The following is a 27,347-nucleotide window of genomic DNA, read 5'->3' on the forward strand; positions in this document are numbered from 1 at the left end:
CCTTCTCGACCCGCGGACAGTAAGATACTATTCGGAAACAGTAACCGGCCAGGCAGTTTCATTTTAACTGCCTTCCCACGTTTCAAACTCCTGTCTTATTAGTTGGCATTATCCACGTGACTTCTCGCCCACGACGTTTCCCACGTTCTGAACAGTGTAGTGGCCACGTGTAGGAAGTTGCCACAAGCGTCAGTTTCTGACCATCTGAAAGCTGTCTCACTGTGCGAAGGACAGTATAATTCTGTCTCGCACGGCGAGACATCAAAGACTGTCTCGCTGTGGCGAGACAGCCAAAAGCTGGCTCTGTGGGCGAGACAGTAAAAGTCTGTCTCGCCCGCGAGACAATAAAGACTGTCTCGTACGGCGAGACAAGTCAAGTCTGTCTCCGCGTTCGAGACAGTAAAGACTTGTGTTTCTTCTGCCTTTGGATGATTTCCTCTTGAGCTGTTTTGGATTATCTTTCAGCATTTTTGACGCCTACAGATACCCCTCAAAGCTATTCCAGACTCAATCTTTTATAGAGGAGTCTGGGATGCCTTTGGATGAGATAGATATTACTTATGATCCTTTCAATGCTTGGTTGAGTAGATCGATCTGTAGAGACCCGTTAGCGTGGCCTTCAACTTTTGATCTCTTTGTCTCTCAATTATCAGTGCTTTGTAGAGATAGTTAAGATTCTTCGGCGCAGTCGCGTTTATCGCTTGTCCAGTGATAGAGATCTTGAATTAAAGCTGGAATGTACTTGTAAATCAGCTCTTGTCGTCAAGTTGACACTTGATATACCCGTTTAGGGGTAGTCAGGTATCTTAAGAATATCTTTAACTGAATATTCTCTAGAAACTTCCTGTGAGTGTTAGGAAAACAGTTTAGACATCGTGATACTATTAAGAGTATTCAGGTTATTCTTAAGAATATTGCTGATTAAATATCCTCCAGAACTTCTGTGAGGGTAGGAAAACAGTTTAGACTCGTATACCTATTGAGTATTCGTTGGTCTCTTTTTTGTTGCTAGGAGACTGAACCCGAAATTGGAGAGGAAGAATTGTATATTCTATCTCCTGGTCTCTTGTTTGTTGGTAGAGATAAACCCGAAATTGGAGATGGAAAGAATTTATATATTCTATTCTGGTCTCTTGTTTGTTTGGGAGAGATTAAACCGAAATCGGAGAGGAAGAATTTTATATGCTATCTCCTGGTCTCTTGTTTGTTGGTTAGGATAAACCCGAAATATGGAGAGAAGAATTTTATATTCTATCTCCTGCGTCTATTGTTTATTGGTACGAGATGAACCCGAAATCGGAGCAGGAAGAAATTTTATATTCCTATCTCCTCGGCTACAAATGAAATTGACAGTGGGATTTCTATTCAGAGAATCTGAATAAGGGGAATCAATGAAAATTTGAAAGCAATCCCTAAACTTCATAGGTTGATTTGCGCCAAACGAAGGTGGACCTCTTGTTCATGGAAGGAATCAAGAGGGGATCTTTGGCTTTGGTCCAACTGGTTTAAAGTTTGACCAATGGGAGTTTTGGGACGATCCTAAATGTTTAAAGGTTATCGTCAATTTGTGGAACCTCTCGTTCCACTGGAAAGAATTCAGAGAGGATTTTGGCTTTGTCCTAACTGTTAAGGTTGACCAAGATGGGATTTTGAGCGATCCTAACTGTTTAAAGTTTGATCGCTTCAATGTGACTCTCGTTCATGGAAGGAGGAATCGACGAGGGCGGATCTTGGTTTTGGTCCCTAACTTTTAAAGGTTTGACCAAATGGGTTTTGATGAGCGGAAGAATGATCTAACGAAAGTGATCGAATTTTCATCTCAGCAAAAGAGTGTTCAGAAAATCATAATAGGAAGCTTCAGTATTTATCATTCGATCCATAATAATGGGTTTATCCCTAAGAATGTTATATTTAACATTCTTCCAGAGAAACTTCCCGTTAAGTGAATTATCGACCCCCAGTTTTCTTTGCTAAACTGGGGTATAACGAAGAGTAGGTCATCATCAGTCGCCATGTCAGGTATCCTTAAGAATATAAAGATTCCTCTCGGAACTACCCTTACATAAATCAATCCACCCAGCTTCCTTGTAAAGCTGGGGTTTACCATTGTAGTTTTTTTTTTCAGCTGGATGACTGAAGACATGCCAGTTTATACTCGTATACTCTTTGAGTGAGGGAAAACAGTTTATAACTCGTGTACCACTGAGTTGGGGAAAACAGTATACTCGTGTATCGAATGCGAGTGATGGGAAACAGTTTGACTGCGTGTCATCGATGGGAGTAATTTGGAAACAGTTATATACACGGTGTATCCGATGGGAGTAAGGTCGTCTTAATCGGCTTCTTGTCCGTCGTTATTGACGCCAGGAGTCGATTAGGCCTTGGATCTTGTTTTTGAGCCAAAGCAAACTCTTGCGTGGGATGTAGAATCCAGTTCTGTGTACGCACAGTAATTTAGATCCGTATCATTATAGCTTCCTTCCTGATCTTTAATAGGGTGGTAGCTCGATTTTGTCATTAGCGAGGAGGTATTCCAATATGGCTGGAGCTTTATCATCTTCGAAAGAATACTCTTTTTGGAACCTCGGATCGAGAGTTGCATTCCCAGTAATTGTGGATGCCGTCGGTTGACCTCTCTCAACTTTCTTTCTTTTAAGAAAGTGTTCAGCTTGTTCGTCACGTAATTTCAACTCTTTCCAAGTTTTGGATGGTACGACCCCCAGGGCTTCCAGGACATCGATGGAGAGATTGTCGTGGCATGTTTGTAGGATAAACTCCTCTGTGATAGGATCTCTGCAATTCATTGCCTTGTTACGGAAGCGCTTGACAAAATTGTCGACCGACTCCCCGTCTTTTTGTTTTTCATCCAGAAGGGTTCCGATTGACACTTCGGTGTCATCATCGAAGAAATTGCTGAGGAACAAACTTTCCATGTCATCCCAACAATTGATGCTCCCTGGCTTGAGCCGTCGGTACCAATCGAAGGCGGGCCCGCGAAGGGTGCCAACGAATGACCGGACCATTAAAGCCTCATTTCCGGAGATCATACTCAAATGAGACTTGAAATAAATCAAGTGCTGAATAGGCGAGTTCTTCCCGTCAAATTGTGTGAAGTTAATCATGTTGAATTTTGCCGGGTACGGTATTGAATTCCATTCTCTTGGATAGGGACATGGAATACCCGTCTTTTTCACTTCTTGAGCCGTCATCAAAGCGTTGATTTTGTTTTCAAGCTCTTTCATTTTCTCATCATCGTCTATGTCTTCATTTGAAGGACGTTGAGGAGAATGAGTTAGACCACCCCCTGTAAGAGGTGCCATTGAACCACCCCCAATATCGTTATTGGGAGGGTGTGTTAAACCACCCCCAGCGTTATTGCTATTAGGAGGTGTATCAGCCATAATGACTTCATCCACCTCTGGATCACTGTCATCTACAACATTCCGAGTGTGGTGGCTGGATTCAAGTCGCTGATTGGACTCAGGAGGTTGAGGCTGTTGAGTTAACAGTTCTCTCATTTGTTGGATAGCCAACTTCATTTCTGTCTTCACTTCAGCTCTAATTTCTTCACGTTGTTTGGCTAGAGCTTCCTGAAGTATTTGAGTGAACTGATCAGCAGTGATCGTGAATACTTCTCTGATTTGTCCTGTGCTAGATATTGTATCATCCGAAGCGATTGCAGAACAAGTGTCCGAGAGTTCATCCTCTGATGACATCTCTTCATGCATTCTCCTGATAGCTCTTGGCCGGAGTCGAGACTTCCGTCGGGCAATTCTTGGATTGACTTTTCCTCTTGGGGAAAAGTCGAGATTTGAGTCACTTGAATGCCGTTTAGACTTTCTTTTATCAGCCACGTTGATGGTGACTTCAGGGAATTCATCATCTTGGACAGCTGATTTTCTTTTGCGGAAATGTCTCGGTTTAGGCTTCGATAATACAGAGACTTTTCGTGGGATGACTTCTCATTTGAAACAGTCACATTCTGATAATGTTGTTTTAACGAGTCGTGCACAGGAACAACGAGAGTTTATCTCTCGAATAACTCTCTTTCGAAAATTATTCACAACCCCAACTTGATAATACGATTCATCTGTATGATTGCCAAAAAATCGTATCGTCTGTTGGCATGATCTCCCAGGTATGACGATGTCATTTGGTGAATGCGTCTTCTTCTGGGGGTATAAAACCTTGTTGACATTCTCAGGACAATTTATTTTTGTCTTTGAGCGATCCAAGGTTATGTTGGGAGTCACACGTCTAAAACCACCCATTTGCGGGTATGGGGTCTTAACGGGCTCCGAATGCTGATTTTGTATAAGTCTAGACTTTGGAATCCAAACTTGGCGGAGTTTCGGTGGTTCTTTGGTCACCGTTTCCTTCCTCCTTTCTCGTCTTTGTTGTGAGAGAGCACGAGCAAGAGCAGCGTTTGCACGATTTTTTTGTATGCGTTCTTTGAGGGTCGAACGAGTCTTTTTGACAATAGTCCATTCCTCCGTCGTTATTTTAGCAGAGATACGAGTGATTGGTTGTTGAGACAACTGAACCACTCGATGTCTCCTCGACTCTAGGTCCGCGTGGTAACGAACCCCGTCGGTTTGTTCCAAGGCCTTAGCCATTTGGCGAGCGCGGCGTTGGCGTTGTCTCTGACGAGCTCTTTTCGTCAATGCCGGCGGGCTTTGATTCGATGACTCTTTAACTAGATAAGAGCCATTGTGAGCAGAAGTATTGCGAGTGAAATTCTCAGCAACAATCAAGCGAGAGTCTTCATTTTGTGCCTTCTTTGGCATGTAAGTCTTCCTCAATTGTGAGATCCTCTTATACTTGCGAGACAATGAAGATCTTGAAGAGGATGATGAGAGATATTCCTCAAACTTGGTTTGGTCGAATTCGTATTCGACCATGGATTCAACTGGAATCTTGATCGGCTGCGACACGACGGTCTCGGCAGCGAGACCGTTGGCTCCCACTGTGGTCGCCAGCTTGTTTGCGTCAAAAGTTGGTTTTGTTATGGAATTCATTATATCTTCGGTCGATTACAACAAATTCAAAAGAGATAGTCTTTTTATAAGACTTCTTTTACACAACAAAAGAAAAATTACAACTTTTTAGAAACAAACGCAGGATCGTTGTTTGGATCGCTGCTTGCGTGGGATCTTTGCCTGTGCCGGGAGCGCTTTGACTCGTGGACCACCAAATCACAGATTCTGATTGAACCGTGAGGGGTTTAATGATTCTTCCTTCGTTTATCGAAGTAAGAATTTGAAGCGAATATCTTATCGATGTAAGATGTTCACTCTTCCAAAGATCAAGTCTGAGCTTAGATCTCTAGGACTCGCTAGAAGCTTCTTGAGGATGTTTGTGAAGAAGGAAGACTCTCTCTCTTGCTCTAATTCACCAAAACTCAAGGCTCTCTGCTCTAATCTCTCTGGAAAATGCTCAGCCCCTGTCAATGATGGCTATAGGGGGGTATTTATAGCCTCCTTAGACGATAACTGAAGAAATAGCTGGTCAATAACTGTCTCTTTAGGCGCGGCAGCTGATGCTGTCGCGTCTCGCGTGGGCGAGACAGTAAAGACTGTCTCGTACGGCGAGACAGTCAAGTCTGTCTCGCGTGCGAGACAGTAAAGACTTGTGTTCTTCTGCCTTTTTGGATGATTTCCTCTTGAGCTGTATTTGGATATCTTTCAGCATTTTTTGACGCCTACACACTAAACATGAGATATATCATTTGCTTAATAATTAACCTTTTACTATAAGCAACCAACTTAGTGGAAAAGATTTTTTTTAATTTTTTATGACTGAAAAAGGTAGTTTAAAAAGTGAAAACTTGAATATTTAGGCTTTTAAAACGTTCAATATGTATGATAAGTAAATGGAATCATGTATGTAAAACTATTCAAATAAGCGCTCTTAATCTAAAACTAAAATTTAATTTAATGTATTTCATTTTAAATATTTTACATTTCTAATATTATACTTTATAGACACATGCGAAAAGTGGTACAAATTAGTTTTAACCACATTTAAGTTTTTTTTATGTTTTGATCATGAGATGTTCAATATATAACATTTTAAAATATTTAGGGTCTTCACTAATTGTGAGCCCTTGAGATGTTCAATAAGTATGTTAATTAAAAATAATTCTATGAGTAAAACTACTTAAATATGTGTTATTTAAGTTTTTTGATATATTATTATGAGATATTCAATATATATCATTTCAAAATATTTACGATCTTCACCACTTTGCATTTTTTTAACAGACTTGAATTAGAATAACTACATCCCATCAGAGTGATACTAGCCACTAGTTACTAAGAAATAGAGATGAGTCCTGATAGAAGGTGTAACTGAGGTAGTTGAGCTAAAAAAGATCTGAATTGCAAGAGTAATCGAATGAAATGGAGAAGGATCTTCAAATAAATTGGAATCTCATACCCATTAAAAAAATTAACATAATTTAAAGACATGAGCAAATCTCCAATTATGTGAAATAGTCAAAGTTAGCTATAAAGCAAATTATGTCTCAAAAAATAACGAGTAACTCTACCAAGAAAAACATACATACTAGCATAAAATATATTAATTAGCCATTTTATAGCTTGCTTTGACAATCCCGAACATACACTGCTAAAATTTGAGGCATTCTAGACGGAAAATTCCGTCTAGGATACCCAGAATTCCGTCTAGGATGTGTATTCTAGACGGAATTCCATCTAGAATACGCGTCTAATTTATTTCCGTCTAGTATGTAGTATTCTAGACGAAAATTCCGTCTAGAATACATCCTAGACGGAATATTCTAGACGGAATTAAAAACCGTCTAGAATACATCCTAGACGGATTATTCTAGACGGAATTTCCGTCTAGAATAATTTATCCTAGACGGATAAAAATTCCGTCTAGAATAAGTATTCTAGACGGAATTTGATTTTTAAATTTTTTTATTTTTTTAATTTTTAAAAAGTATTCTAGACGGAATTTAAGCATCCTAGACGGAATTTCCGTCTAGGATAGTATGCTATAGTAGTTTTTTTTTTGCAGAATCTATTTTAAGTGTATGTACACAATATTGAATAACAAAAAATTATATTCATATCCAACACAATCTAATTAATTCCAATATCAAATCCAATTATATTCAAATAATACATTCACCAAAATAGTAGAGAGATACATAAATTATTTACAAACGTTTACATAAATTATTTACAATGGCTATGATACTTCTAGGAAAGAATGTAATTCATCGATACATGGTTATTAATCTATTTGAGTTCCTTTCTGTTCTTCCAGATTTGCTTTCTGTTCTTCCAGATTTGCTTGACACCATCCAACTCCTTCCAGAATGCCTCATAATAGCCAGGAATGCTGCAAAATGAAGAACGGTTATGCATAAGGCAAGGAGTTATCGAAGTAGAGTATCATATTTCTTAGTACAAGCTATTATCTAAATCATATTTTCATATGTGTATTTCTACTAGTGACTTCATTTTAGTAGCATCGCAGAAACCCAACCCAAGCATGTTTTGAATTATCATGATGCACATAAAAGATAATACAAACTGAAGCCATAATTTAGTGAAAGATTATATCATATTTCCAAAAGGATACATATTTTCATGGACAATTTTATAATATCCCCATGTAAAAGAACCAATCAATAAACAGTAGAACACCATCAAAACACATGAATGCACACTAATGCATTGAGATCCAAAATACACAGCAACAAAGCTCACCTGAATTCTCCAATGACCAACACTTCTGTTAACAGATAAACACCTACGAAACATGAGAAACAAAAATTAAAACCACAGATAAAGGATATACAATAGACGGAAAACAAAACCAAAATTCTTTTAGCCATTATTAGCTAAGTTAGCTTGTTTCAGTTCTTGTTAGCAAATACATGAATTAATTATACCACTGGCATGAATGTGCTTCAATCTACCACTAGCATGAGCAAAATGCATTTATAAATAAATTATACGAGAAAAACAATCAAGTCATTAGACATTCTTGTTAGCAAATACAGTTTATTTTTTTTCCAGTTAAAGGATACAAATATTTGTACCTCAAATGGATTTGAGAAAAGGCAGAGGAGCGCTAGGGCCATGTATACTTTGTATCTTGAGAATCCATTTCAAATAAGTTTTCTCTGCATTGCAAACGAACAACTGCTATGAGACAAACAATAATATAAACTATTTTTCTTCATTACTATCCAATGGAAGAAGGGAAGTTGGGGTGTTTATAAATGGATTACACGATTGTTCGCGTGGAAAACTGCTTTCTTATTCATTGAGATAATTGTCATCTTAGATTACAAAGATCCGGTCTTTTATAGATCCGGTTACAACTAAATCAAAGACCAGCTTCAACACCCTCAATAGTAATAAGCAAAACATTCCCAGCAATATCACCAGTACTCTTATTGTTCACAATCTCTTGTCGATTTGAGTATTGTATATACACGGTTTTGCCACGAACTTGTGCAGGCTCAGATGATGAAGCACAGTATGAAACCATTGAGATTGCTTGGTTAAGGTCGGACTGGAACAAATGAAACAAAATCAAATAACTAAAACTAATAAGCTATCATCACATCTAAGTTTTTCCTTTTGAAATGTAGATTTTAGCCTCAATTAACTAATTTCTGTGCTGCGCTTAATATCGATTTGATGTAGCTAAAAGCAAGACATCAGTCACACATTACCACATAAAATTGGTGATTGGGAATTTCATATTAGGACACAAAAAAAATTGAGGGAATCAATTTAGCTATCAAAATTATAACAGCATTGCTAAAAATGCAACCTATGCACAAACACAAAACAGACATAGTTAGACCCAATCATCAAATTTTCTTCTTTCATACCAACCAATACTGAAGAATAATACAAAACCACTTACATTGCTTTGTTAATATGATGTTTGGAAAACTGAAAGTTGATCTGGAATAGTAAAAGAACTTTTTTTTACAAGGGAACAAAATATGGGGGGGATCTTAAGACTGAAAAAATAAGGAATGGGGCAATGTTGTGATATCTATTTACTTAGCATCAAACTACACTTTCAGTGATATAATAATAAACTAAAATTTTAATACTCAGGGTTAAATCAAGAAGAAGCATAAAAACTTCTCCAGGCCCAAGAACCATCAACAATTAATTCAAGCAAGCAGCGGTGTCAATAATAATAACAATTCTTCGATTTTGCAGCGCAACAAAGACACCTAATTTTTAATTAAATTCAGACGAGAAAACAGAATGCAATCTACAAAATGAAAATCAAGTGATCCCTTACAAACTCAATGAAGGCCTGGTTGGGATTTGCCCCAACATTGCACTTGGTGTTGACGATCTTTCCGAATGGCTTGCAGAGCTCGACGAGCTCCTCATCGGTGCACTCCCATGACAGATTCCTCAGGTGAAGCACCTTCGATGGCGTCTGCGTGTAGCGAAACTGCTGCTGCCCTGACGTAGACGACATCGTAGCGAAACTGCTGCTGCCCTGACGTAGACGGCATCGTAGCGTCGATCTAGGGTTAGGGTTATGCAGATTTCTCGTGGGTGGCGATGGCGAAGCGATCCGCGGGGGGAGGCATGCCGGGGAGCGGGGACCAGGAGGGGAGGGAGGGGGGTGACGGTGACGAGGTCGAGGCGGTGCGGCGGAGGACAAGGAGGGGGAGCGGGCGAGGGGAGCGGGTGAGCGTTGAGGCGGGAAGGAGCGGGGCGTCAAAGCGAGAGCCGCCTGAGGAGGTAGGTGGCGGTGGAGGTGGGGAGGGAGGGTTGGGGAGATTATCCACAAGGCTGTGATGGCTCTGATCTTTCTAGGGGAAAGGGGGGCGAAATTTTGGGGTAAAGGGGGGCGGCGAAATTTTGGGGGAAAAGGCCGGCAACGAAATTTTGACGGAGAAGTTTTTTTTAAATGGGCCAAGTATCCTAGACGGAAATTTCCGTCTAGGATACACCCTGGACGGAAATTTCCGTCTAGGATAGCTAAAACAATATATTTTGCTATCCTAGACGGAAATTTCCGTCTAGAATGTTTTATTCTAGACAGAATATTCTAGATGGAAATATTCCGTCTAGAATACTACATTCTAGACGGAAAAATTTCCGTCTAGAATATTCCGTCTAGAATACTTGATTTTCTACTAGTGATAAACATATAGAATATAATAATATTACATTGAAAAAGTTCTCATAGTTAAGATCCATGGTTATTAATATATGATCTTTCCTTAGAAGTCTATTAGCCTCATGGAATATAACATTAAAGTGGAAATTAACTATTAAAATTGTAAAGGTATAAAATACTGTGAATTTGTGCAAATTATAAGATGAAAACATAGTATTAATTGTGCAAATTATAAGATAAAAACATAGGATTGCGATGAGAATGAAATTATTTGGATGAAAATTGTTTTTTTCATAAAAGGATCTTGACATATTCATGTACTATTTATTGTAAATTGTACTTAATGTGAATTGACCGTGTAATTTTGGCTTTAGTTAAAGTAATTTTAATACTTTTGATTAACTATATAGTATATAAACAATAATTTTTTTTACTTTTTCAAATGAAATTAAAAGAAATACTTAACAGCCGAGATAAGTAAGAATATAGAATAAAAAAATATAATGATAACACGTGGATAATATATTTATTAATTGTGCATAAATCAACAACCAGTTTGGAAAGAAACTAATTGCTATGATTTTAACACCAGGGCCGGCCCAAGCTTTTTTGAGGCCCTGTGCGAAATGATAAAATGAGGCCCTCTTCTATATAAATATTGAACTATAAATTTATTGAATTATATTTATTGGTGTGTTTCCTAGTTAATAGGGAATAGTTAATTGGGAATTAATGAGTTCAAATTGAATTTCCTAAACTTTAGGAGACAAATGAGCAACTAATCATAATTGTAGTACTAATTGGTGTATATTTCCGGTAAAATGTAAATCAGATGGGTCATGGGTGTTAGACAGTTAGGCTTAGGCAATGGACATAAATTATTATTTAATTTAGTGGGCTAGTATTAGATTATTAGGCCAATCACATATATTTAAACAAACCAGCAGTAGTGTAGGAAACACTGAAACAGCAACACCGACAACAAGAATTGTGATAAACGTTGCAAGTAAATTGGCTATATATTCATACAATGAGTACATTCTTTGCACATCTACTCCGAATTACAAAGCAATTGTTGATATGGAAAGAGAAACTAAAATAGCAAGCTATTCTTCATTTGCACTCATCAATTTTAAACATTCCCACCGTCTCTTTGCTTTCAAAATAATAATAATAATAATACATTGCAGTTTATTTTATTGATTTCTTGGGACGGTAATCCTTGTCGATCAATGTGTTACTTGAACATGGAAATCCGCACTGGAGGAATCATAGGTCGGCCTGCCCAACCTGATGTCACATTAAAACTATCAGTACACTAAAAAATTAGTGAATCAAAAAATTAAAAAAATTAGATAAACGATAAAAAGCTACTCACAATCTTATACATGACTTAGGATGTGTTAGTCCAATATATAGAATATCAATTGTATTTTTCTTTCCTTTTTTCATCCTTGGACTACTTTTCATCAGATGAAAGGCTTTTCCCCCGTAAATTTAGAAAGCTATCAATGCTTATTATATGATAATATCAATAAATTAATTATCCAACTACTTGCATGTTCTTGTATTCTGTAGTTGTTAGTTAAATTTCCTACCATGTTGTATACAACGAACAAATGTATTTGTGTTCTATTGTTGCTTTCCTATTATCTACCGAGTTTATTATTTTAGAAATGTTTTTCCACCACTGCAACTCACAATTATGAAATCATAATGTTTATACGATAAAAAGAGTGTCGGTAGATGTTTGTTGTTTCTGAGGAAATATATGAGTGGCAGAGGGAGAAGCATGAAGAATGTATCGATAAAGTGTTAACGTCTGGACCTTTGGAAGCGTCAAAACCTCTGCTCTGAAGTTCGGCGTGCTCTTGGCAGAGGGCACAAGGTTCACAACAGAAATGAACGCAGCAATCACAACATGGCTCCTCTGGTAAACTGTACTTTGATCTCAATTTCCCCCGGTAAACACACGAGTAGATCCAATGGAATTGGACGGTTGATAGAAGCCAATAAACACAACAATGACTACAACAGGCTGCAAATATAAACAAGTAACAGTCATCTTATAGTTGAAAAATTCCAATATAAACCCCTCTTTCTCTTAATCCTCATTTTATTAGCAACAATAGCATTAAGTTAACAATATGCAGACCAACTGTAGAATTCGAACATCAATAATAATACTCATATGAACTCTGATGTCAAGCTGGAAGTTTACTTGCATCTAGTGTAATGCTCATATACCATCATCTTGTATCGAGCTTCGAGATGACTGTTATACCGATCGACTGTTCAAAGGGAGAACATATTTCTCTCAGTAAGAACTTATGTTTTTATTTTAGATTTCCTGGAACGTTTGCAGATTAGCATAATTAGATGATTAATACTCAGTTACCTAGTGCTAGGGGATATACTTCCTCCACTTTCTCTATTAATTCTTACTGAATTTTCTTATACATATGACATTGTTGTATGCCATCTTTATACTTACAAGTTTGCCCTTCGTCCAATATTTCTGCATTGCGTCCAAACGTGACACAAGGGAGCCAGCATGTCATACAAACTGCAGTTCATAAAACGAAGGCATAAGACACATTGATTTCACGCATTAATATTGTCTCTATCCATATAAAAGGTTCTCTTGTATTGTTTAATACTTCTAAATCAAATAGATATAGAAGGAATTAATATAGAACTCTCTTAATTTGGATATCGTGGAGGAACTCCTCAGAGCCTCCCTGTGTGACTATTATTTTTGCCTATGCTGTGGTCAGGTTTGTGTTGTCATCTTATCATCATCATATTTCTTGTTGTATTTGTTGTATGAAGATGATCTATACGATCGATCAGTAATATAGAAAAGCAGTTCCGCAACTTACCTGCTTTTCTTCATTTTGGAAGATCAATGTTTTTTCTTTCCTTTGTTTTTTGGGTGCGTGTGTTATGGAATAACTTACACGTGCTCAGGCTACCCCCACAGTCGCAGAGCTCAGAAGACCATTTGCGTGAAGTAGCTGCACCCATACTGATTCCTTCTGATTGCTTATGTGTTGCAATTTAGGTTTGCCTTCAATCCTCTCTTATAACCGTGCACAAAAGAGACGATCACGAGTTACAAGGTTAGAAGAAGCTGGATTCTGACCGAGCCAACAATTTTCCCTTGGAATTTTAAGTTTTTGTTTTATGGTCTTGTCCCTTTAACACATATTGCAGGCTGCCGTCTTCTACAGTGAAAGCCAATGAGGTGAAAATCTTGAGATAAATGACACCCACCAAGATCTTTTTAACGAAAGGAGCGTTCATAACAAGATTTGCGTTCTCCTCTTGTTCTGTTGCCTAATTTTATCTCGGGTTTCGCCAACTACCGAGTAACTTTCCCCTGCTTATTCGTTTTTCTTTTTCTGAAGGTATTATCTCAAGTAAACAAATAAATAAATAAACAAAGATTTGAAACAATAGCGTAAGGATGCTCTGGCTAGCTTGCTATATACTGGCATCGGATTCAATCTCGATACTGTTTTGCAGGTTAAAGATTGGAAAAGGAAGGAGCATAATGTTGTTAGTATTCCACTAGTTGAGGGTAACATGGCGAGGTGATAGTTCGATCCTCCAAATCTTTCGAGAACACCACCATCCAGTGCTTCAAAGACAAATCAATTCATACAGCTCGACTAAATGACAGTACAGAATGAAGTAGCATCAACAGGTATTAGACATTACAGCTCATACGAAGGAAGCATTTTGCCAGTTTAACAAGTTAAAGAAAAGGAGTGTCGACAGACACAGTGAGATTCTAGTTCTTGGCAAAGAGCCCGCCGAAGCCACCTGATTTCTTCTTGCTGGGAACAGAAACTGATGTTGTGGACTTTCTGGAGCCAACCGTCGAGGCCTTCTCTTCTACCTTGTTGAGGATAGGATCAGTTTCGAGGAGCTGATCCTCTTTCTGTAGGGCTCCCAGTATCCAGTCAAGGGGCCCTTTCTCCTCCACCACCACAGTACTGCTGCTGCTGCTGCTGCTCTTTGTTGCCTTTGTTATAAACACTCTGCTTTTAGCTGCTGCCATTCCGAATGCCATGTTCAATGAAGCCATCTCCCTCTCTGCTCTCTCTCTCTCTCTCTCTCTCTCTCTCACTTCCCTTTGGTTTTGTGGCGTTGCGTTTGCGATAAGTTGAAATAGTTTCAGCTATCTCCAAGATATTCTACATATAATATTTTTATGGTTTCCTCTCTCTTATGAAACCTGAACCATTTGATTGGTTGTTTGATGATTCTATCTGGTGGTCAGTATTCTCCAGTCGGTTGGCCTCTGAGTGAGAGGCGTTGGAAGCACGAGCTATCCACAAGCTCCTTATCTGAACGCAAAGGCCACATGAGGGCAGAGCACCCGCTCTACTTGCTCCTTGGATGCTAGTGAGGCTACAAGTTGACACAGGATTTGCAAAGCCAGCCATTTGGATGCCATGATGCTGATCATATATGCCTAATTTCTGTTGTTACGAGTCATGACAACGTGCATGTTCATTGAATTATCTAAGGTTGCGCCTTCCACCTTTCGTCTTTATCCCTTAATTGAAGCAAGAGTGAGCACGTTGAAGGAATCTAAAACCAGAAGCTGAAAAATCTTCTTCTCAACTTGTAACCATCTGTACTCTAATATTGCGTTCTTCAAATCACTAAAAAGTGTGGAGACATCGCTCTGGTTGGCACTCAGGATCATGCATTACCGATAACTAAAAAGCCCATCCCGTGAAGTGTACTACCAAACAATTAACAACGCAGACTTGACCAGTTACAAGATTAAATTTGCTCAGGCATCCTATATGACATGCACATCAGAATACATCCAGTAATGCAATAACCAAGTTTTTTTTAACTTCAGCAAACAAAAACAGGTTTCCAAGTACAATTTCCAGAACGAATTACATAAACAAAGTTGTTGGGAATTACATAAACAAAGTTGAGAAAGATCATCAACATCGTCCAAAGAGAAACAACTGAATAAGCGTCATCAAATAACTTCAGGTTCCTACCTCCATGCAATTCCCAATTTGATGATAGCCAAAGGAAAATACAAGGAGAAATAACAAAGCCGCTGCAAAATCATCAAAATGGAAGCCCAGATACAAAAGCAGTAGAGAAATTACAAGATCTGAGCAGCGGTGTTCAACTTCTCTGCTATGCTAAGTTGTGTCCTGATGAGACTTGATAAGTAAACTAATACATAATTATCCTGCAAACAGAAGCAGCATCAGCAAAAAGCTAGATGAGTGACCAGCAAATGTAGAAACCACATTAAGCCTGAACTTACACCCAGAAAAAGAGTACCTGAATCTTGTCATTGAAAACCTTATCAAAAGCAACTGGTGACATTTTCGGGATTGCTGCCAAAGTAGCAGCAATGAATCTCCCAATATCATTATCTGGTGTTACCCGCCCTTCCTTAAAAAAAAAATGGAATATACTATAATGCAGAGGGCCAAGAGGAAGAGAGGAACATTACAAAAAAGAATCGGAAGAAAAACTCACAACAACTCCATCCACATATCTGTAAACATCCTCAATCAGAGCATGCAGATGCTCTAATGTAGCTTCCATGCTTTCCAGATCGTTGGGAAGCTTGTCCACTGTTGTCTTCTTTAAAATGTCAACTGTTGAAAACAGCAAGCAAAAAAACTGTCAGCAACTAAAACCAGCTATCTTCTCAGGCACGCCATTTCTAGCAGATAGAAGTAAATAATCAATGGATCACAGCTCCATGAAGTTTCGTTACACCTCTAATTGTACATTTTAGTCTTATATTCACTTTATCATCAGGCCCATAATTGACATCGTCAATGTATGTCCTTGAGTCCTTAATACAACTTACAACATCCTAATCTGACCTTTTACTTTCTATTTCTTCTTTGCGAAACTAGGATCGGATGCTGCAAACCGCAATGCAGATGCCAAATTAATGGCTATATCCACCATGGTGATTTAAATTTAGGGGATAGTTATAGTAAATATTCCCTAAGATCTGTTTTACAAAAAGTTTCTACAATTAATTTAAAGTAAAACAAAAATCAGATGCCAAAAATCACCAAATCTAAAGCTAAAAATAATAACAATAACATAAAGTGATATTCAAATAAGGTTCATACATCCAACTTGCTCTGCCTCAAGCATCCTCAGGTCCAGAGGAATTTCATGAAATTGTGCTGCAAGCTGACGATCTCCAAGGGACAAATTGACGGACACATATGCTTTGATGGAGGCCTCTCCATTTGTAAACCCAGTATCCACAGTCAGATGAACAGGGTTTGCTACTTCCCTGGAATAGAATTCATGTATTAATTGACTCCCACCTGAGACACCAAGGCCAGTTGAATACCTGCACAGAAACAGTGCAATGAAACACACCCCATACCTTAATGTTACGCAATTTCAACAAACCATTTAATAAATATCGCTGTCATGAATGAAAAATTCATACTGTGACTAAACTCAATCAAGCCCGCATTTCAGTTTTCACTAGATGGTCAATATAACGATTCATCCATCAGCGCAGCACAAAAGAAATAGCACGGAAAAGGAAAACTATAAGTGACAATCTGCCACATTGATCGAACTAAATACCGCAAAAGCGGGCTTGATGGCAGGCTCATATTTTAGGTCCAATAATATTCTATTACCATCCACAGGAAAACACAAAATTTAAAACTTTGTGACCAAAACATACATTCTAACGGAGATTTAAGTTCTATCATGTGCCCTGCTTAGTTAGTGAGGACAAGATGATTCGATCTGTCATTACAAAGTCGGCACAGTTTTGTTGTTTGACCATAATGTATACCTAGAATACTCAGCCAAGCACCCACAACCAAGCACCCACAACCAAGAAGGAAAAGTTAATCTAATAATAGTTGCAACATCCCGGCAACAGTGATTTTATCAGTTTATGTTGGCGAAATGGAGTACGAGGCCCTTCATTACTACCAATCATTTATTTTGCTTGAAGGACAACCATCTTACTGTCAGCTTGCCTCGTTTAATCAGACCAGGCTACATGCTCGCAATACTCACGTTGAGTTGGTCGGCACATGTCACCTGGCTAACAAGATGAATTAGAATATAAAGTGCTCACACCCAACTATAGCGAAGAATTAGAGTATAAAGTGGTCACCTTTTTAATCCATAAGAGAATGGCACTAACAATAATAAGGAAATATAGCTGGCAAATTACATTTACGGGGATAATCCATAACACAGTCTTCTGTGTTATAGATGAAAACAATGGTTTTTTTAATAATAAATAATAAATAAATAAAAAGAATAATAAGAACGGTTACTTACCATCCCACAATGACTTCCTTGGGGTTCACCTTTTGGTGGGATGTAAACATGTTATGGTGGTATTCAATATCCAGTGCGACCTGCAGTGAAGTACGTCAATCAATATGATGATGGGAAATTCCTCCTGTTATTTATTAAATTCAGTTGCTAAAATCAACTCCGGCTGTTTATTCTGAATACAACCAAAAGGTAGCAACTCCGTGGACGCGATTTAAAAGTTTGTCCAGCATAATAGGATAAAACCCATCAAAAGAAGATAATATTAATAAATAAATGGAAAAAAATAGAGGGGGTGAAATCTGGTGGTGGTTACGGATGAGAACCTGGTCGGAGGATTCGCTGTGGGGGACGGCGTAAGAGTTGGTGATGTCGACGGTGCCGTCGGAGGAAAGGGAGCCGAGGAGGGTGCCGATGACACGGTCGGCCTGATCGGGACGCCTGACGTAGCTGTCGCAGATGTTGAAGAGGACGAGGGGTTGGATCTTGGCGCTCAAGCTCGTCGACGACGGATGGAACTGAATCACCGTCTGCTGCTGCTTCTTGTTATTAGACGCCATCTTCGAGGCGAGCGAGCGAGGGTGGAGGAGGGCGGTCGGATTTTTGATGAGAGGGTGGGAGAGGAGGAGGAGGAAGAAGAAAGAAAGCTTTTTTACTTAACGGCTGTCCTTAGTTTTCCTTTGTTTTATTTTTTAGGGTTTGGAACCAGGAGGAGATGCCGCCCCTCGTCCTCCAGAAACTACACGCTTCTGGACTAACTGGGCCAGCCCGCAGACATTACAGCCCAACGCTACAGCCAATAGCAGGCCCATTGCTACAGGCTCATGAAAGCCCAATTAGAGGATGGATACGCAGAGCAATAAAAGTGATACGATTAACCCACTAATAGTGATATTTCGCCCAAAATCATAGCCTGGCGCTTCAATTTCGCACCCGACTAAAGAGCTCTCGCTCCTCATTCTCTCTCCCCCTCGCGCTCTCTCTTTCTCTCTCTGTGCGCGTGCGAAATGGCGTCCTCTGCTGCCCTGAGATACGCAGCTCCTCTCCTTGGCGGTTCTCGATATCTCTTCCCCTCACTCGATTCGACTGTTCGAGCTCCCCATTCTCTCAAGGTCTCATAATCAATCGATCTCGCTCATCTTCAATTCTTTTTTTATTTCATCAGTCTGCTCTTGTTCCCCATTTTCTTAAATTTCAAGTTGATTTTTTTTTAGAAAAATGCCGAGTCCAAACTATTGAAACTGTTGATGACTCTATTATTATTATTATTATACTAGATTTTTTAATGTGTTTTCATAAAATCTTAGATTATTCCTTAGTAAGCTCATCATCAGCTTGGCTCTAAAACTACACTTCTTTTCTCCTTTCTTATATACTATTTTTGTCCCTCGGTCAGGATAGAGTTTTGATAGACTCGGTTCGATCGAGTTTCTGTGTGAGGGCTAGGGTTCCGATTCGAGCAATGACAGAGACGGAAACGCACGTGTCAAAATCTCATCTTTCGGTATCTGGTAATAGATTTCTTTTGCCCCTTTCTACTTTTTGGATAAAAATGTGGTCTTTATTTTTCTATTGAAGGAAAGTTATAATTTCCTACTATATGTAATTTTAACTGTACATTCAGTATTTGGTTGGTTATTTTATATGTTTTCAGACTATGATTTAGCTATCTTTTCTGTTGATGATGTGGACATAGTTGCATTCTTCAACTTGCTCTGCGTACGCACCTTCTATTGTCAAGAGCTCTTCTTTCTCTGGGCACTTGATTTCCTAGTGCTCCAAATAGGGGTTACAAGTGTACTTTTGTATTGTCTTTTTTCGGATTTTTTTTATTGATAAAAAATCAATTGCAATTTTCTTTAGTTTCTTTTTCTTTTTCCTTTCTTTTTAGGGGAGGGGATTGGTATGAAATGAGGCGTTTGATTATGTGATAACTGGAATTGTTAAGAATTTAGGAGGAGGAAATTTTTGCATTGATGACTTCCGTATACTTGTGTGTTATAATGCAATCTCTCATGCACAAAGTTTATAGGTTGTAACTTACGTCATTATTGTGAAAGTGTTAATGTGTGTACTCCGTCAGAAGATAAACATGATTATGGGTATGCGATTTAATTTCTATGGGGAGGTTTGACTAATGAACCTTAATTTGCCTTTTTGTGCAGAATACTTGTGCTCGCAATAGTGACTTTTCTCTTGTTTTATTAATTGTTACAACCTTGGCAGTTTGTTTGTAGTAGTTGCCTGCTAATATCAAACCCCCTCAACGGTGTTGTACAACAACAACAACAATAACAAAGTCTTTATCCCAAATGTTTGGGGTCAGCTACATGAATGCTATTCTTTCAGTCCATTCTGTTATGAGTCATCTCCTCTGTTAAGTTAGTTATAATCATATCTTTCCTAACTGCTTCCAATTAAGTCCTTTTGGGTCTACCTCTGGATCTCCTAGCTCCATTAACTATAATAATATCACTTTTTCTAACCGGTGCACTAAGAGGTCTACGTTGTACATGACCAAACAATCTTAATCTGTTCTCTCTCATTTTGTCATTAGTGGGAGCAACCTCTAATTTATTACGGATGCACTCATTTCTTATCCTATCTTTTAACGTATACTCACAATGCCATCACAACATTCTCATATCTTTCCTAACTGCTTCCAATTAAGTCCTTTTGGGTCTACCTCTGGATCTCCTAGCTCCATTAACTATAATAATATCACTTTTTCTAACCGGTGCACTAAGAGGTCTACGTTGTACATGACCAAACAATCTTAATCTGTTCTCTCTCATTTTGTCATTAGTGGGAGCAACCTCTAATTTATTACGGATGCACTCATTTCTTATCCTATCTTTTAACGTATACTCACAATACCATCACAACATTCTCATTTCTGTTACACTCATTTTTTGCACATGTTATTTTTTAATTCCCAACACTCGGATTATCATAGTTGCAAGGGCTTTACAGCACCTTAACTACTTAACTAGCAAACCAAATGCAGCTTTTGGTTCCAGAAGGGGGGCTGTTCACTACAAACTATCAACGTTATCTTAGATTGAACGACAACAAAAGATCCTCGGTTGACGTTAATCTCTAATGCGGGTTTTAGCTGATAAAGGAATTGTGCTCGTGTCAAAAGGGGTAAAAAAGGCGCCACGTTTCTAGAGTTTGCTTCTTTTCTCAGGCATGAGAAGGACAACTACTGATTGGTCGCCTTTGTTTGTTTTTTCTATAAAACATAGTTGGTCTTAGTTATAATTGTCCTATTGAATTTTCCCTTTAGTTTCATTGGTGTTTTATAATCACATAAGACTCCGAGACACTCCTCCATTTCAACCATCCCGATTTGATTTGATGTACAACATCATCCTCTATCTCACCATCATGCCTAATGATTTATCCTAAATAGCAAAAATGATTATGTGGAACAGTGAAAATTTGTAGAACTTATAGCTTAGAACGTTCTGTAGCTCTAGTGTCATTTGGTTGTTCTTTAATCCAACAAAACTAACATGTTGCAGATATTGTATCTCAATGTATTATAAACAATGTTTCAATTGATAATCTGATTTGGTTTGAAAACATAATTCGCTGTTGGTGCCTTTTAGCCCTTAGTGAGAATCCTTTTTTTTGGTATATTGTTCATTTAGCTGTGTCAACATGTTATTACTTATAACTGCTTTTGTAAATTGAGCTTGTTTAGAAACATTAATTTGATGTAAATTTGTTTCGCTGGTATAGTTATATTTGGATGCAAATTATATGATTCCAATAGCTGGGATCAATCATTCTTACTTCAATGAGCTCGAGTTCAAGCTGAAGTTTGTCATGCCTATGCTCACACAAACAGTTCATTTTCTGTTTTCTTTGACATGTTGGTGTAACTAGCACATTTTCTCTCTCTAAATTTAAGTTATAGAGACGAGATCATAAATACCCCAGAAAGCCTCATTTATTCTATGTTTATATTTTTGTATCATAGGTGGCAAACAAGTCCTTATATCGTTGTCAGACAAGCAGGATCTGGCTTTTCTCGGAAATGGACTTCAAGAATTAGGGTACATTGTGCTTTTGCTAATCTTTTATGTCTGTAGTTTACTTTTTTTTCCCGGAAAATTCTACAAGGCATTGCTTTACCATTGTAGTTACTTTTTATTTATGATTATCAACATTTGCTTTTTGGGAGGGTTTAATTTTTAACTCGGCTCATTGTATTCCTACATATTTTTCTTCCACTTTAGTTCCTCTCATGTCCCTTTGTCTTTGAGATTTTGTAACTTGTCTGTTGTAGAAATTCCTTATTGTTGTTCTAGTTCTGTGCACGTGTAGATATATTTTATTTGAATTTGCTATTTTAATGCAGGTACAATATTGTTTCGACTGGGGGGACTGCATCCGCACTAGAAGCTGCTGGTGTGTCAGTAACCAAAGTTGAAGAAATTACTCATTTTCCTGAAATGGTATCTATTTTCTAACGTAATTCGGCTTAGTTCTAAATGTTCTTATTGGAATAACTTTGTCATGGCATAACATTATTAATACTCTTCATATGGCTATGTTTGTGTTCTGACTGTAAATTTCAAATACATTTGTCTAGTATCAGTATGTCTTGTGCTAGCAAGTTTCACTTCGTTGTGGCAATTTTATGTGCAGCTTCAGTCCTACGTAAAATTTCTTATTCTTTTTATTATTATTAGTGGGATCTCAGGATGAACAATATTACGATCTCTGTATTCATTTTATGAAATTTAAGTCATCTATATTACTGGAAATCTAAAAGTGAGCTTTAGGACCTGTCCGCATTTTATCAACAAAAAACATTCATGCTAATTGCTAACAAATATCTAGTCAGGTGAGTTTTTTTTTATGTCATGGAATCTTAGTGGCTTGTGCTTGGAACTTGGTTGATGCATTTTACATTGTACATGTGCACACATACTTTCTTGTATGTGGTTTGTAATTGCCTACTGTAAATGTATTATTCCTTTTCCAGTTGCTTGAAGTGATGTCTTAAGAATAAGAATTTGATATATGAATTGCTTTTATATTCTTCAGCTTGATGGTAGAGTAAAAACATTGCATCCTAGCATACACGGTGGAATTCTTGCTAGAAGAGATCAAGGCCATCACATGGAGGCCTTAAGTACACATGGCATTGGTGACAGTTTAGACTTACTATTCAATGAATTACAATTTACCCTATTACATCTCCATATCTAGATGCCTTACAGATCGTAACCAGGGATCATTGTAATTAACTGTTGATTGTATGTTATTTGCACAGGGACATTTGATATAGTGGTGGTGAATCTGTATCCTTTCTATCAAAAAGTTTCTTCTAGCGATGGAATTACATTTGAGGATGGCATAGAGAATATTGATATTGGTGGGCCTACATTAATCCGTGCGGCTGCTAAGGTAAAAGTTAAATTAAAAATCTACAGGCCTGATATGCAATTAAACATCCATATAATGTTGCAACAAGAATTATGACAGAATCACAAAGATGTACTGGTTGTGGTGGACCACAATGACTATGCTCCCCTCTTGGAATTTCTGAAAGGAAATCAAGATGACCAGAAGTTCCGAAGGGAATTGGCATGGAAAGCTTTTCAGCATGTTGCTTCCTATGATTCTGCAGTTTCTGAGTGGTTATGGAAGCAATCAGCGGGAGGTGACACTTGTACATTGCCCTTTTATAATTATATAATCTGTAGAAATTTGACACATGCAAAATGCACGTGATACAAAACATGTTGTTTTTGCATATTTCTATTTTAAAATATTAAAAATAATTTCATCTTTTGTGGTGAGTGTGTATTTAACTAGTGAATATGGAGACAGTTAGTGAGGATCAGCTGATTGTCTGAGAGAAAATTACCTTTTCACATTAATTATTTGATTCTGATGCTTTCTGCTAATTACTTCTTGTCACTATTTTCTTTATATATTAATATTAATAGGAATATGTATAGAAACTTGATTTTTTAATTAGTATGTATCTTTTTTCACTTTCTTATTGTGACTTTTATAAACTAAAATATAATGGATATGTGGGCTCGAATCATATATTCATTCCATTGAATGACATAGAATTTTCAAATTTTCAAATTTTCTTTAAGAAAGAATGAGAAAGGAAAAGAAAGAGAAAAATATATCCTTGCATAATTACAATTTTCCCCTCTCAATTACAATGGGCAGGATGTCTCCATTTCTTCATTGTTTTATTGCCCCCACTTGGTTTTTCATAATAGTATTGAAATAGATGTAATTTAACTTCCTATGTGATGTTCCTTGTTCAGGTGATAAGTTCCCTCCTAGCTTTACAGTGCCTCTCTTCAGAAAATCTACCCTTCGGTATGGTGAAAATCCTCATCAGAAGGCTGCATTTTATGACGATAAGAGTCTTTCTGTGGTGAATGCTGGTGGTATTGCTACTGCTATACAACACCATGGGAAGGTGATAATCTAATGGAAATCAATTATACCAATTTCAGTTAGTACTGAAATCAACTTACTCATCATCTTCATCACACTTTGTTGATGTTCTGTCTATCTAATAATATACTCCTAGTTCTGCCGAGCAATTAAAAATAGTATTAGTTAAGGACTTGTTCAACTTCAAAAGTTATTACAAGATTGACACTATCATTATTCTATGCTAATGGTCGTTGAGAAGGTATGTCATGACAAAAAAAATTCTTCTGAATCATACTCAAAATCTTGCTCATAAATCTTGAGAGCTTTACTCTTCTGTTGAGACATCTAATTAATTTTGATGTATAAGAATAATTCATCATCACCTCATTAGTTAGTTAATTTTTATTTGTAATTCAATTGTCATTTACTACGCTGATTTGGACAGGAAATGTCTTACAATAACTACTTAGATGCGGATGCTGCTTGGAACTGTGTGTCAGAGTTCAAGAACCCTACCTGTGTAATTGTGAAGCACACAAATCCATGTGGTGTAGCATCAAGGCAAGATATCATTGAAGCATATAGATTGGCTGTAAAGGGTGATCCTGTAAGTGCTTTTGGTGGCATTGTTGCTTTTAACACAGCGGTAGGTGAGGTAAGTTATGAACATTGTTATTTATTTTCTTTTGAGAACTCTAATTGCTTGATAATTTGCTCATTCTCATAGTTTATGATAATTATCTAGGATCTTGCAAAAGAGATCCGAGAATTTAGGAGTCCAACGGATGGTGAGACGAGAATGTTCTATGAAATAGTTGTGGCACCAAAATATACAGAAAAAGGATTAGAGATTCTCCGTGGAAAATCGAAGACTCTGAGGATTCTCGAGGCAAAAAAGAGTGAGAAGGGAATGCTCTCTCTAAGGCAAGTTGGAGGCGGGTGGTTAGCTCAGGACTCCGATGATTTAACCCCAGAAGATATCAAGTTCAACGTGATGTCAGAAAATGCTCCTGAAGAACAAAAGCTTCGCGATGCAGAATTTGCATGGCTTTGTGTCAAACATGTTAAAAGCAATGCTGTAGTAATAGCCAAGGTATAGTTTATTTTCTGCACTTATTCAAGATGACTCACGAAGAACATATGAGTTCACAAGATTTTTAATTTCTGGCAGTTTTAAGTTTAAATATTGTTGGATCCGATAGAAGAAATATAGATAAAAAGATGGGACCTGGAATTTAGTATTTGCAGATCAAATCTTCTGAAATCCTTTAAGTAGTTTAAACTTTTGGGTTAACTATCTGTAACATGAATTTCTGCATGATGGACATATGTATTCTCTCGAATTGGTTCCTGTCGATAATAACAAGAAAGGTTAAGAAAATAATAAGCTCCTTTTTCCAGTTTCATTTCACTTGCTAGCTAATTGAATTAATAGATAAATCATTTGGAGAAGTTTAACAGGAACTTCCTGTTTCAGGTTCTTTGTGGTTTTGATTACAAATTTAGCATGAATAAGAATTCTCTCATTATTCTTCAGTTTCTTGAAATATATGAAGCTTGCCCCCACTAGATTCATAATTTATTCTCTTTTCCAATTTTCTCCACCCCACAAGTCTTTTTAACGATTCGCAAAAGCAATGGCCATTATGGAGAACTCTACTAGGTAATTGCAAGATTTATTTTGGTAGAGCTTGTTCGTATCCATTTCATTATTGCAATCACGTATTATTTCTTCTAACATCACAAATAATGGGTCTCGCCATAATTCTCGTCAAAATAGTGTTTAAGACCTGTAACAAGTATGCATTGTTCCTTGTTGCTTCACTCTCTGTTCGTTTTGTTGACATTATTCTAATGCACATTTAACAACATCGCTGTCAGCACTACGTCCTAACTGCTGGCACATTCAGTTTTACTTCAATCAATTTGGATCGCATGCTTGCTGATATTCTCACCAATTTATCAAGCTCGTTATTTCATTTTCTTGCAGAATAACTGTATGTTAGGTATGGGGAGTGGACAGCCAAATAGGCTTGAGAGCCTAAGAATAGCTTTCAGGAAAGCTGGAGAAGAAGCAAAGGGAGCTGCTTTGGCTAGTGATGCATTTTTCCCATTTGGTAAGTGGTATTTTATTTTTCATCGCAGTATTAGTATATGTTACCCCAGACCGCATTAGGTTGATAAGAAGCTGGGGGAAGAAATCAGAACAAAAGGATAGGTCTTTGAAAAACTCAAAATTTGATCAAAGGCCTTCACATTAAATCTAGCAAAGAGCCACTAAGACCTATCAGGGGTTGAATAAGATCTGATGAATCGCGTGCAAGATGCAGAGAAGCTTGAGCATTCACATTGAAGTTTCTTTCATTTGCAGTAGGTTGGAGAAGGGAATCCAAAGGAAAAAATTGAAATAAAACTATTACTATGAAATTAAGAAAAAAACATATTTTAAGAATTCTTGTTTACGTTTCTTTGAAAAGTTTCTATTCTTATTTCCCTCCACCATCAAGTCAAACAATTCAAAACATCTTTTGATCTCAATTTTGGACTTCCCCTCTCATTCGAACACAACTTTATCATTTTCCAAATATATGCACTTCATCAAATACACTTTGTTCTGTTAAATATTTCTCCGGCTAACCTTACAAATGAACAATCTAGATGTGTACGGCTCGTAGCAAGTTTAATCAGTTTATATTTGTATCTACTTGCTCCTTTGCGCAATACTATTTGAGTAATTTGTATATTTATGTCTTATTTGTTTCCTTATAAATAATTTCAGATTATCCCTCCCTGGAATCAAGCTACTTTGCCAACATAACAGTATCAAATAAATCTTACTCTTTTAATGGTTTGCTCAGATTTAATATAATCTAATCATAGCAAAATCAATAGTATATATAATAAGGCTGTTGTACGTGCATGTTTAACTTTATACTTTCCCCCCTGCTTTTGAAATTAAAAATCTGGCCTACCAAAAGAAATATATCATTCTGTGCGTGCATGCTTATAAGTCTGTTACGTGGGCTCATGTGTTATTTTTCCCACAATTTTGTTTTATAATTTTAAAGCTTGGAACGATGCGGTTGAAGAAGCATGTCAGAATGGTATCGGAATAATTGCAGAGCCTGGCGGTAGTATCAGAGATAAGGACGCTGTAGATTGCTGCAATAAATATGGTGTTTCTCTAGTCTTCACAAATGTGAGGCATTTCCGGCATTGAGAGAGACTGCTAAGAATTTATCTAGTTTTTGAGAATATTATGTAGTTTCTTCTAGCTGATCCAGAATTTTGGTGATCACAACAGTAATGTCTCCATTTTCTTTCTCCTGTATTGTGTGTCCGAATTTTTGTAAGTCGGATGGGATGTTGTATGATATCCTTGTAACTTTATATACATGTATGTAATGTGAGTATTGAATAAATGACTTATTTTGGTCAGGTAT

The 27,347-nt window shown here is 37.5% G+C and overlaps 4 protein-coding genes across 5 annotated transcripts; 1 reads left to right on the plus strand and 3 right to left on the minus strand.

The window, feature by feature from the left end:
- On the minus strand, positions 11,159–13,697 carry LOC109820131 (cell number regulator 11-like). The gene is made up of 4 exons (XM_020386219.1): positions 13,107–13,697; positions 12,641–12,712; positions 11,975–12,184; positions 11,159–11,436 (listed from the first exon to the last, which is right to left on the minus strand). The coding sequence occupies exons 1-4, from the start codon at positions 13,171–13,173 to the stop codon at positions 11,384–11,386; spliced, it is 402 nt and encodes a 133-aa protein (XP_020241808.1). The 5' UTR covers positions 13,174–13,697; the 3' UTR covers positions 11,159–11,383.
- Positions 13,788–14,511, minus strand: LOC109820132. Its single transcript, XM_020386220.1, has one exon. The coding sequence runs from the start codon at positions 14,237–14,239 to the stop codon at positions 13,943–13,945; it is 297 nt and encodes a 98-aa protein (XP_020241809.1). The 5' UTR covers positions 14,240–14,511; the 3' UTR covers positions 13,788–13,942.
- On the minus strand, positions 14,982–18,149 carry LOC109820130 (eukaryotic translation initiation factor 3 subunit F-like). The gene is made up of 6 exons (XM_020386218.1): positions 17,805–18,149; positions 17,482–17,561; positions 16,290–16,519; positions 15,676–15,797; positions 15,475–15,588; positions 14,982–15,379 (listed from the first exon to the last, which is right to left on the minus strand). The coding sequence occupies exons 1-6, from the start codon at positions 18,036–18,038 to the stop codon at positions 15,290–15,292; spliced, it is 870 nt and encodes a 289-aa protein (XP_020241807.1). The 5' UTR covers positions 18,039–18,149; the 3' UTR covers positions 14,982–15,289.
- Positions 18,369–27,346, plus strand: LOC109820129 (bifunctional purine biosynthesis protein PurH-like). 2 transcript variants are annotated; one of them, XM_020386217.1, is made up of 12 exons: positions 18,369–18,590; positions 18,875–18,989; positions 21,467–21,542; positions 21,848–21,944; positions 22,540–22,642; positions 22,769–22,902; positions 22,981–23,158; positions 23,787–23,944; positions 24,350–24,550; positions 24,650–24,997; positions 25,895–26,021; positions 26,973–27,346. In XM_020386217.1, exons 1-12 carry the CDS (start codon positions 18,486–18,488, stop codon positions 27,122–27,124), a joined length of 1,794 nt encoding a protein of 597 aa, XP_020241806.1. In that variant the 5' UTR covers positions 18,369–18,485; the 3' UTR covers positions 27,125–27,346. The 2 variants fall into 2 exon arrangements, with proteins under 2 accessions (XP_020241806.1, XP_020241805.1); XM_020386216.1 differs by having other exon boundaries at positions 18,370–18,590; positions 24,350–24,559.

Source organism: Asparagus officinalis, chromosome 8, assembly GCF_001876935.1.
Source record: "Asparagus officinalis chromosome 8, Aspof.V1, whole genome shotgun sequence".
Taxonomy (NCBI): Eukaryota; Viridiplantae; Streptophyta; class Magnoliopsida; order Asparagales; family Asparagaceae; genus Asparagus; species Asparagus officinalis.